The sequence below is a fragment of the Hyalella azteca genome, unplaced genomic scaffold (assembly GCF_000764305.2).
Source record: "Hyalella azteca isolate HAZT.00-mixed unplaced genomic scaffold, Hazt_2.0.2 contig6587, whole genome shotgun sequence".
Lineage (NCBI taxonomy): Eukaryota > Metazoa > Arthropoda > Malacostraca > Amphipoda > Hyalellidae > Hyalella > Hyalella azteca.
Window position 1 is genome coordinate 135,039 of NW_025936745.1, and position 12,060 is coordinate 147,098.

The 12,060-nt window shown below is 39.9% G+C and overlaps 3 protein-coding genes across 5 annotated transcripts in view; 2 read left to right on the plus strand and 1 right to left on the minus strand.

Moving 5' to 3' along the window:
- Nucleotides 1–12,060, minus strand: part of LOC108677182 (ligand of Numb protein X 2) — a 54,547-nt gene that overhangs the window by 12,786 nt on the left and 29,701 nt on the right. The window contains exon 1 of one of the 3 annotated variants that reach the window (XM_018165350.2): nucleotides 7,841–8,034. The exons of the other annotated variants lie outside the window; for them this stretch is intronic. The gene's annotated coding sequence lies outside the window, so the exon portion shown is untranslated. Of the gene's footprint in view, nucleotides 1–7,840; nucleotides 8,035–12,060 lie in introns of those variants that run through there. 3 annotated transcript variants of the gene reach the window in all.
- Nucleotides 1,058–7,460, plus strand: LOC108677184. Its single transcript, XM_018165355.2, has 7 exons — nucleotides 1,058–1,099; nucleotides 1,560–4,256; nucleotides 4,396–4,449; nucleotides 4,995–5,159; nucleotides 5,630–5,722; nucleotides 6,366–6,500; nucleotides 6,979–7,460. The coding sequence occupies exons 2-7, from the start codon at nucleotides 3,522–3,524 to the stop codon at nucleotides 7,072–7,074; spliced, it is 1,278 nt and encodes a 425-aa protein (XP_018020844.1). The 5' UTR covers nucleotides 1,058–1,099; nucleotides 1,560–3,521; the 3' UTR covers nucleotides 7,075–7,460.
- LOC108677173 (stress protein DDR48-like) lies at nucleotides 1,571–2,755 on the plus strand. Its single transcript, XM_018165340.1, has one exon. It carries the CDS (start codon nucleotides 1,571–1,573, stop codon nucleotides 2,753–2,755), a length of 1,185 nt encoding a protein of 394 aa, XP_018020829.1.

The window sequence follows — 12,060 nt, forward strand, 5'->3', positions numbered from 1 at the left end:
TTATGTTGATAATTATTTCAATAATAGTCTCATCTGGTAACAGAAAGGCTGCTTTTTTAAACCAAGCTCAAAGATACGGAATGTTTTTTCATGAAAAAGTAACGCTGTAGCCGAAGGCTTTTATTAATAATAAATTACAGCTCATCGATTGGTGTACATCTCGAAAATCTGGATTCCCACCGTTTAAAATGGAGCCCCAAAAATACTCGAACCAAGCCGCTTGAAGCGCATTTACCCTTATTGTGATAGGAAAATTAAATGCAGTATTTCTTTGTTCTATTGCTCATTAGAAGTTCCACATACACGTTACAAAAAATACGGATTATACTGATGGCGAATAATCTGCGATAGCGTCGCGCTATTATAATATCATTCAGTAAAAGACCTTTTCTTCTACTCAAGTCTTGTGTAATGACATGGCGGGAATGTTAATGATTTAATTTTTAAGAAATGTAAGTAATATTAATTCAATATTAAAGTTAAGTAATAATATGTAACATCAATACTACCATATGAAAATTATTTCATCAATTCAAGTAGAAAAGTATTCCGTATTGTCCTGTAGATCAAATGCTCATCATATTGAAGTTTATTCACTGCTAAGACCTATTAAAAGACAAATGATTAGTCACTGCTCTATACCTTTTAAAAGACAAATAATTTTCTTCAATACCGACATGAATACGAAGAAGTTGAAGCCTAAATATCGCGCAGCCATCGTTGTTTTGCAACGGGCATTTCTCGGTATCAGCGACAAGACCGCGCGCAGGGATTCCCGCGTAACTAGGATACCCATCCTGCGTTTGGCTTCTCGTCTTTGTTAATGTAGAATTAATTATAATTCAGCACTTCATTCAGATGACAATAAACCCAGGCACGTCACTTTTCAAAACACGATGTATAGATAAACTTATAATATAGCGATTCTATAAATTGTGCCCAATTCCGAGATTGGGCGCGCGTATTTGGAATAACCTTTAAAAAAAACATATTTTTCAGATGCATCCTGCATCTGGCAGCCGCTGCCGATAAAAGGTTAAAAGGCTTGACAGGAGATTCAACTGCATCCCGTCTCAGTGCCACGCGCACCCTCGTTCAGGTACGTTCTTCACGCTCAGTTGGCAAAGGGACAAGTCATTATTGAATGCCGATATTACCGATCACATTCAAATAAACGAATGATTTGATTTCTCCAGTAATATATTATTACAGAACATATCTCACAGTATATTATTATAAATTATACTCAGTTTTTAAGTCGAGCTAAGAGGTTTAAATTGGACAGGATTAACCAAGCTTTTTAATAGATTTTCAATTTTTTGACAGCCGTTGTTGTGTCAATTTAATGTAATTAAATAAACGTTTTTTTAAGTTGTAGCTGAAGAAAAATCTAGAAAATTAATCAAATGCTAGTTATTATTTGAAAATTTTCAGAAATTTTCATCAGAATTCAATGCTGGGTTTCATATTAGAATAGTCTCTATGAATAAATTAATCATCTTCCTTAACCACTCATCCTTATGTTAAGGCAATAAAATTCACTGCCATTTTTCTCTTAGTTTACAGGATCATGATTAGCCGAACAGTGGCGAGGTCACTTCTTGTGGCTTTTGTGGCACAAAGTTTTCTTTGGTCACATGGCCACGCCGCTCCTGGAGTCAAAGGCGGGTACCGGCGCTACGTGCAGTCAACCACCACCACTGAAAAGCCCTACGATCACCGCCAGGAACAACAATCATCCTCGGGACAAAGCTCTCAGAATTCACTAGACTTGAAAGATGACGCGTCGGGCCAGTCGACTGTTCAGCAAACGTCTGGAGGATATCAAGGAAATTTGATCGGAAAAACTGACGAACAATCTTTCTCGCAAGGGCAGATCGAAAAGTTAACTGGTGAATCTGGATCTCCAGGACAAACGTACGCCTCACAGAGTGATATAGAAAAATTACTCGGCGTAGACAGTGAAGCGGAGTCTGGATCAGGATCTGGGCATTCTTCGAGTGGCCAAGGGTTGCACGTCGACTACGCCCTTCTAGGTGAAATCAACACTCTGGATGCAAATCACAACACGAACAGCGGTCTAGTACGTGAAGATCAACTATCACAGAGTTCCGGTCGTTTCGAAGATTCTACATTGGAAGTTCAAACTGGTCAACATAATCAGGTAACAGGTTCGCATTCACATGGTTCGCAAAGTGAGAAAGTAGCACATCATGGAACTGATCATAGTTCTCAGGGACAGATCGAAAAACATGTACAAAACCAGGCAAACTCACATGTAGCTCAAGGACAGATTGACAAGCTGGCCGTTCAAAATCAAGCTGAAGGCTACGGTTCACAGGGACAGATTGACAAGCTGGCCGTTCAAAATCAGGCTGAAGGCTACGGTTCACAGGGACAGATTGACAAGCTGGCCGTTCAAAATCAGGCGGAGAGCTACGGTTCACAAGGACAGATTGACAAACTGGCCGTTCAAAATCAGGCTGAAGGCTACGGTTCACAAGGACAGATTGAAAAATCGGCCGTTCAAAATCAGGCGGAGAGCTACGGTTCACAAGGACAGATTGACAAACTGACCGTTCAAAATCAAGCCGAAGGCTACGGTTCACAGGGACAGATTGACAAGCTGGCCGTTCAAAATCAGGCGGAAGGCTACGGTTCACAAGGACAGATTGACAAGCTTGCCGTTCAAAATCAAGCTGAAGGCTACGGTTCACAAGGACAGATTGACAAGCTCCGATCAAAATCAGGCTGAAGGCTACGGTTCACAGGGACAGATTGACAAGCTGGCCGTTCAAAATCAGGCTGAAGGCTACGGTTCACAGGGACAGATTGACAAGCTGGCCGTTCAAAATCAGGCGGAAGGCTACGGTTCACAAGGACAGATTGACAAGATAGCTGTTCAAAATCAGGCTGAAGGCTATGGTTCACAGGGACAGATTGACAAGCTGGCCGTTCAAAATCAGGCTGAAGGCTACGGTTCACAGGGACCGATTGACAAGCTGGCCGTTCAAAATCAGGCTGAAGGCTACGGTTCACAGGGACAGATTGACAAGCTAGCCGTTCAAAATCAGGCTGAAGGTTACGGTTCACGGGGTCAGATTGACAAACTGGGCGTACAAACTCAAGCTGAAGGCTACGGCTCGCAGGGAGAAATTGACAAGCTGAATGTCCAAAATCAAGCTTCTTTCGGATCGCAGGGACAAATTGGCAAATTTGGCGATGAAACAAAATTGGAGGGCAGTGAATCTCATGGTAGTTTTGGAAGCGGCATAGTTTCTGGAGGAAATGGAGGAGGAACCAGCGGTAGTGGAGGGACTAGTTCCATTGGTGGACAAGGCGGGGGATTTGTAGGAATAAATTCCTCCGGAACCCTGATTGGAATAGTCTCTGGTGCCACAAAGCCAAACTCTCATGGCTTTAGAGCTGATGGCCCAACTGATGCTCAGACGGCCAGTGGGATAAGCGGAGTTTCTTCTCAGCAATTTGGCGTTGGCTTCTCGGGATCTAATCCACCACTCATGTACTTCCCTGGCGAACAAAAGCCCAGCATTTTCAGCGGAGCTTCCCACAGTAGCTCAGCACACCAAAGTTCGTCTTCACAACAGAGCAGTAGTAGCTCATCTCAAAGCGGACACAGGTTTGTCGTGGGAGGAAATCGCTTTGGAAACTTGCACTCAGGTGGATTACTTGGGCTGTCCCAGGTGTCAAAACCCTCCTTGACATCTCTCGGAAACTTTGATAGCCTCGGAAGCGTAAGCGCAGTGCACCATAGTAGTTCATCCTCTTCTTCTTCATCGGCATCACAAAGCCATAACAGTGCATCCCATCACAGCACAAGTTATGGTTTCGGTCTTGGCAATACAAATAACAAAGACAAAAGTAAACCAGAGATTGGCCAACTCCAATTCAATCGTGAATACGTAGGGAATCCTGAATACCAACAGTCGCAAGGTGGCCTGCTCAAGTCAATCGGAAATAACAAGGAAGATGGTAAAGAGTACCAACAATCACAATTTGGTCAACTTCAATCACCGGCTGGAAGTGTTGATCAACAGCAACAATCTCAGTTTGGACAAATCGAGACAATCGGGAAACTACCATCACAGAATGCAGTTGGAATAGCCGGACACGAAGGAGGTTATCAGAATGAGGGAAGTGGGACGAACCACCACGAAAAGGCACCAAATCTGCCCGGCGGGAGCGGTCGAGATTATGGAGGAGGCGATTCGTCGTGGCGCCGAAGATGGAACTCGGTAAGTCGTCGAATTTTATTCTGATTGGGTAACAATAAACAAGTGTGCCTTCATCTCCATTGGGATCTCAAAAAATATGAAATGAAGTGGGTGATTGCCCTGCTCAGAGAATAAAATTCTTACTACTTTTTGTCCACAGTTCACGAGTTGGGGAGCAAACTTGGCCGACAAAGTCGCAGGTGGAGCCCGAGAGGTCAGTCCTACGTATTTATTAGCCAGAGTATTGTTATTATTTCATATATTATTTATTATATATTATTTATATATAAGTAGCTTCTTCAAACTATCGCCAGTCATGAAAAGATCCGGTCAAATGACACGAGTTTAGATCTATGAACAAGGCACGAAATGGAAAAGAATCGGCGACAGGCCACATCAGGCCTACACTTCAGAGCCGACATCACTATGTTATGTTATGTTATGTTATGTTATTAGATCTCTTAGAATTATTTTTAGATCAGTCCAATCCCCGCGAAAACTTGACTGCCCCAGAAGAAAACTAATTCTTAGTATTGCAGAAGATAGCATCGTCATTTACCTCTACGAATTACAAGAATATTGCAGTAATACAAAGATAAATTTTAAAACGCCGCTCAGTATCTTGTAGTTGAAGAATATACATCAAACTATGATAAATAGGTACTGTATTCAGCTGTTAATTATTGTCATAATTGATAGCTGATTTAAGCAACTTTTCTCACACTCGCCTGATATTCGCTTCGAACCTCACTGTTTTAGTTCGGAGGAGCGGTCGCCCACTCAGCGACGGGGCTGTGGAACAAGGCGGGAAACACTTTCCAAGGCGTGTGGTCGCGATTCAAGAACCTCCTCAAGGGCTTCAGCGACTCCATCCACAAAGGAGCGACGTACTGCGCGCATGTTCTTCAGGAGCGAGCGGACGATGTGAGTGCATTGTAAATGAAATGTAATAATAACACGCTCAACTACTCAGTATTTTACCAAATTACCATTGAAGTCTTTGGATCACATTTAGGAATTAAATTTTAGTAAAACCATGAAAGTTTCTGACTTTTCTTAGTAAATAATCAAAAACTATTCATCGATTAGCCTGTGTGACAGACAATAGTTCCGAACGAGCTACCAGCAGACTTTACATTAAAAATCCTGTCAATGTTTGCTTTTGACCTGCATAAGAGTGCTTTCTGGTCGTTGCAAACTGATCGTATATGGTAATGGTTTTGTTATAGTATAATTGGAGGTGCGCGCTGCCAAGGCAAGCCAACCCCAATTTTATGAAGATATAGGATCAAAGCTGAGTAAAAACAAAATTAATTCCGTTTAAGATATTCAATAGAAGTAACCACATAATGAAGTTCGTAAGCTGATTCTTAGGCTCCCAATTTTTTTAGCAGGTTCGCAGTTCGCAATTCATGCAAAAACTTGAAGACAAATTCGAGGAAGGCAACCAGCAGGTTATGGGCTTCTTCACGGTCCTTGGAGACAAGGTAAGGACGACATCTCAGTAGAAATACACTCTTTAGTAGTTAATTGTAAATTTATAATAATATTACAGTGCCGAACATAAATTAGGGTTTATGATTTAATTATAATTTACTGAGGCAAGCTTCCCCTGCTACGGCAGTAAACTGTTAGCTGACAACTAAGTTAGGGAGTTATAATTAAAAATTTGACAATTTTGTTGACCTGTGCTATTGAGAGGACATGAAGTTTCATTTTTGGCAGCTGATCAAAATAAATTTATTCATTTACAGAAAATTTGGCAGAGATAGTGAGATAACAGATTTCCAGTGCTATTAGTTCTTACTGGGAAAACAATATTACAGTCTTATTAGTGTTTTGTAAGATAACAATATGCAAGTCTCATTTGTTTACATGTATAATTATTATGCATTTTGAATTTTTTCATAATTAATAGGACGCTCTCGATGTTCAAATAATGGGACACAAATGGTGCTCCGTTTAATAATTGAACGATCCCGAGGCTCTATATAATAATTGGGCTCTCTCGGGGCTAAATGTACTGATGGGATATTTTTTTGCTCTTGATAATTGAAGGAAATGGTGCACTCTTTAATAAGGGATATTCTTTGGCTCTTAATAACGGAACGTAATTAAATGGTGCTTCAGATCAGCAAATGGAGCGACCAGCACGCCAACGAAGGCATCATCGACGACGGCTTCACTGGCGGCGATCAGCACGACGCCCGAACACAGCAACTCCAGGACCACTTCAAGCGAGAGGACTTCCCGGACTTCTTCCAAGTGAGAACTGGGCCTTGGTTTACTCATGGTTGATAATCGTCAATCACTGATATTCGCGTGCGAGTTGGTTCTTGATAAACCATTGCCAATGATATAAGTGCGAGAATTGGTCCTTGGTTAACCATTGCCAATGAAAGAAGTGCGAAAAATTGGTCCATTTTTCATTAATTGCCAATGATATTCGCACATAAAAGCCTAGTAACGGTAAACACTGAACTCTAACACCCGTAGTCTGTGATCACAATCGCCATGCTATATAAATGATAAAATGTGGGCAGTGCCTAAACATAAGCTAATCAACTGTTTATATTGAAGTCGAAGCGTGACAAGAGTGAAGACAAAAATTTAAAATAGCGAGTTGTTAAGAAGATAAAAATACCCAGAGCAGATAAGATAGAACTCGTGGCATTTTAAGATGTTCTAATGAGAGTAGAGCCGCAGGTCAACACGGAAACTAAAATGAATTTTATTTTAACAGGATTCGCAGGTACAAGGTGAAATAGAGAAGTTAGTAGACAGTGGCATCATCCAGCAAGAAGAAGCCGATCTTCTCGTCAAGAAGGGGCGACCATAATTAATTAAATCACTAATTCATCACCTCGTCAATTTGATTGAAATAAATGAAAACGAAAGTTCGGAACATCAAGGACATGTCAACGCGTTAGATTTGATTTTGATTCCGTCTTTTGAGAGCAGGTTAAAATCGTAATTTCTTAGACAAAATTTCACTTGAAACTAAATTATTTTATTTTATCTTATTAAAAAGTATGAATTTGGTGGAAAAAGAAGTTAATGCCTAACACAATTGATAAAAATTAATTAAAATTCTAAAATAGGATATTTCATCTACGTTAACATCAGAGCATACAAATGGTACAAACATATTACCAACGCACGGGAAGTCGTGAAAATTTTGTCTACTCAACTCAATCGTCTAATACAATTACAATTGATACTTGCTCCGGATTACTTACTCACCTAATAGTGCTCATATGATTATGCGGTTTATATTTTAATATAAAGTTCTTCATCTATAGTAAAATTGCAATCATTTTTAAGCTAATTTTAAAATTAACGACACCATAAAAATGTTAGCATTTGGAGGTAATATTTACATTCATGGGAGTAGAAGCAGTCTCCTGACATTGAATACATAAGATCTTGTGAAGAAATTCAAAACGTTGTCTTAAATATTTTAGTGATGAACCTAGGACTACTAAATGGTGAAATTCATCTAGATCAGCGTGACATCTGTTTTGTTCTACCACTGCTGCGGCGATATATAATAGATAATAAGATAATATAACCTTGACATGCATTACATGGCCTCGGTTATTCACCTTGGTTAGTGCGCGACCATCATGCCGTTGTAGAGCACCCAGAGGATGAGCAAGAGTACGATGAGTATAGCGTAGGTCACCACGATGGTGTGCTGCTCCGTGCCTTTCTGTATCATCGCTGAAGGATTGGCGAGGCTGAACCTTCGCTCCATTAAATTATTGAATATTGTTCGCGCCTAGAGTTACGCCTTAAATCTATGAGGTCATTTAAAAGTAATAATGACAAGTTACAGTTCATTTTTTCATTATATTTTAATGACAATGAATTGGGGATTTAGAGATTAATATTATTTTAGTGTCATTTTACAGTAACGACATGAAAATATGAATATGTTAATTGAACTAGTTCAAAATTAGGATCATTTTATGTTTATTCAAAATAACGTTTTTCGACTTAAAATCATTGGTCAATACTTTCGAGTGATTTCGCTCTCATTCATTAAATAATCGTGGTATATCAGTGACAGTAAATGTAAACGGGAAAATTCCATTACACGAAAAAAATATTTCCCAAAATTACTCATTTGTGCTACGATCGAAGTACTGAAATATTGAATTCAAGTTTTTTTTTGTCAGACATTCAGATTACTCAAATTCTGAAGGTCAAATGTCTTACAGTTCCAGGCATTAATAAAATGGTATAACTTTCGACTTAACTGCTTCGATTATCAAGCTCTAAATTAATAGCCCGGCGGTACGAGTTTACCAATTCGCATATCAATTCACAAAACGAATAAATTATAAATAAATAAATAAATTTATAAGTTTGAAAATATTTATAAAGTTATATATTTATAAGTTTGAAAACCACATAAAAAATTAAGGTCAAGAAGAGCGTTTACTCTTCTATTACGATAATTCGCATGTTCCAGCAGCTTGAAAAATCTTCTGCAATCTTGAAAAAATCTGCGAGAACTTGAGCAAAATTCCACCCCTAAGGATGGTCATCCCTCGAATAAGTTTAGTAAACATGAGTTTGAGCCCACCACAAACACAGCTCGACCTCCAAAAAAACTAGAACGTGACAAAATCGGTTTTGAAATAAGAGGGAAAAAGGACGCACCGACACAGAGGTCGAGGGCACCAAGACTGAGGGCAACCGGCCGCAGCGGGCGGCTCACACCCACCGCCCCACCCGCACCCTCAGCGGTGTTAAAGCCGCCGTCAACGAGTGGCCAGCCATACGATCTAGGAAACCATCTTTAGAGGCTGGGCAGATTAACCATTTTCTCAACAGTCAATATTTTTCCATCAAGAAGGCTAGTCACAAAAAGTTACCGTATATAGACAAGTAGATAAATTATAACCGCCGGAAATGCTATTCGCGCTTAGACACCAGGGGTAACTAACGCAACCGTAAGCAGAAAACGGTTGGAGTACACCTAATACCTGTTACCTTGCTTCAAGCTAAGCCCCTTCGACACCACAGTATAGAGTTTCTGTCAATGAATAGCCAACTGCATGCAATACTAATACTTGAATGCATTTTGTCATTTATATTTATCATTTAAAACACACAATTCGATTCTAAGTGATTTAACTGCAAAAGATCTATTTTAACATCATATTTACCAGTAGCATAGAATATTGTTTTTTTGCTCTCGCGTTTTTCACACGTTGATATTTTTCCGAATAACGTAGAAGCTCACGAATCGTATACAAGTATATAACTCGTAGCTCACGACGAACAAGTCGATAGGTAATGCAGTCAAAAGTGAGTTATTGAACACAAAATACGGAAACAATACCACTGATTGCTATTAAAAAACATTAGAAACAAGATGAAATCTCCGCTAAATTCAAAGCTCCAACAAGATTGCCAGCAGCTGAGCTCAAGAACGACATTTTAAGAGCGAAGTCCATCATACGAAAACAAATATATTTGACTTGTTAGAAAACTCCCGTCGTCAAGTCTCTTGCTCTCTTTCCGCAACTACATTGGACATTCTTGATCCATCAAGCAAGAATTATAATAATACTAGAAAGCTTTATTAGATATAAGAATTAACATGGAGCAAATAAATTTTACGTAAAAATTAATAACAAAGGTAGTCATTGTAATTCAATACAAGCGATTTTAACCGTTTCAAGAACACGTGGATGCAGATACAAAGTCTTCTAACCTAGCATATCATTTTTGAAAAGTAGATTTTGCACTTTATCTCTCACCATAATGAAATAACGAAGCAGTTGTTATCTGTGAATTTAACGATGTTTTTCGGTGTTAAGGAACTTTCAACAATACTGCATTGACATTCAGCGCACGAAAGCAGGACGAATTTTGAGCATCGCGCTGAGTGACAGCCAATCCGCTGAGTAAATAATCAGCAGGTGGCTTGTGTTTACAGCGCCTGAGCCTGTGCGAGGTACGAGTAGGTGTTGGTGCTAAGGTGGTAGGATCAAGTACGAGTAGGTCTGTGATGGCGCTAAGGCGGGGGTGTCAAGTACGAGTAGGTCGGTGATGGTGCTAAGGTGGGGGAGTCAAGTAAGAGTAGGTCGGTGATGGTGCTAAGGTGGGGGAGTCAAGTACGAGTAGGTCGGTGATGGTGCTAAGGTGGGGATGTCAAGTACGAGTAGGTCGGTGATGGTGCTAAGGCGGGGGAGTCAAGTACGAGTAGGTCGGTGATGGTGCTAAGGCGGGGGAGTCAAGTACGAGTAGGTCGGTGATGGTGCTAAGGTGGGGGAGTCAAGTACGAGTAGGTCGGTGATGGTGCCAAGGTGGTAGGGTCAAGTACGAGTAGGTCGGTGATGGTGTTAAGGCGGGGGAGTCAAGTACGAGTAGGTCGGTGATGGTGCTAAGGCGGGGGAGTCAAGTACGAGTAGGTCTTGGCGCTCAAACAGAAAGAATGATTCTGTGTTGTAAAGCGACTACTCGCTCAAACGCTCAAGATAAACACTCAAAGAAATGAGCGAGATCTTGTCCAAATAGCGATGAACATTTTGCTCTTCTGCGGGTCATCCTGACAAGTTTGGCGCGGCAAAGAGCGTATCGGAGTTTTATGCAAGATGATATTCGAGTTACGAACAAATTTACTGAAATATTTTTTCGGCAAAATAAATACATTTCACATATATCGATCAATATTCCAGCAAATGCATGCACAGACTACGGATCAAATTTTGAGATCACAGCCTTTGAGATAAATTCAAAAACTGAAGCAAAAAATTATTACAGATCAAAAAAGTATAATGCCAGTTGTCGGACTTTTCATCACATGAAGCGTCAGGTAAAGTGTATACCAAAGCTGTAATCATTGCAGTACGTCGTGCAAGGCGCGTGTTGTGAGACGCGCATCATGCGCTTGTCTCAGATGGACAGGAGTAAACTTTTCGATGCTCGCTCGCTGAGACGCGCGCGACCACCCGCGAGTTTTGAACACTCATAATCAGATGAATTTTTCATTGTGGGGAAAAATTATCTGTATTTAATCCCGACTCAACATCAAATTCCAATAACAAACCTAGTGATACGCAGAGCGATTATTTTGTCGCTTTCGTTTTTCCAATTTTCCCTTCCCCCTTTCTACGCACCTCTTGCTTCTTCCTAAATTTACTGGCGGCAAGGCAACAAAGGAATGCAAGAACAAATAAAAGGACAAATATCGCTTCTGAGGTTATATGAAAACGAATCTTTATTTATGGCATATAATTAAAGTGAATGTAAGATAGCCGCTACATGTTACGAGGTCACTGTTTTCATTAACAATACTATCAATTCAGAAGAGAAATTCAATACAGAGCGCATTTCTTGGAATATTTAATGACATGGAAATGAAGGATACGTTTCACGACTCTTTACGTACTTTGACTATATTTTGGGCCACAAGTGTAAGCATTATTGAAAGCCAGAAAATTATTGCCCTAGGTTATCACAAAAAAATAGAAATAGGATTCTTTCATTTAAACTGATATTATTTAGGAGATGAAGTTACATTGTTTCGTTCTCATAGAAACTAAGAAAAGAATAGCCGAGCCGAACATAATATTTTTCTCTACGAAGCTCTGCAGTGTAATTTGTATAATAGAGCTATAATTTGCAGATTTGTATAATGTGCAGCTATAATAAGAAATAACTATTTTTTACCGGATTAAATTACGTTCAAATAAATCGTACTACGGCTTGGCACTCAGCTCGTAATAAGCGACCCTCGTCAATATTCCAAAAATAGATCATTTATTCAGAATTGGACATGGATTGCAATACAAACCATGTTCTTCAG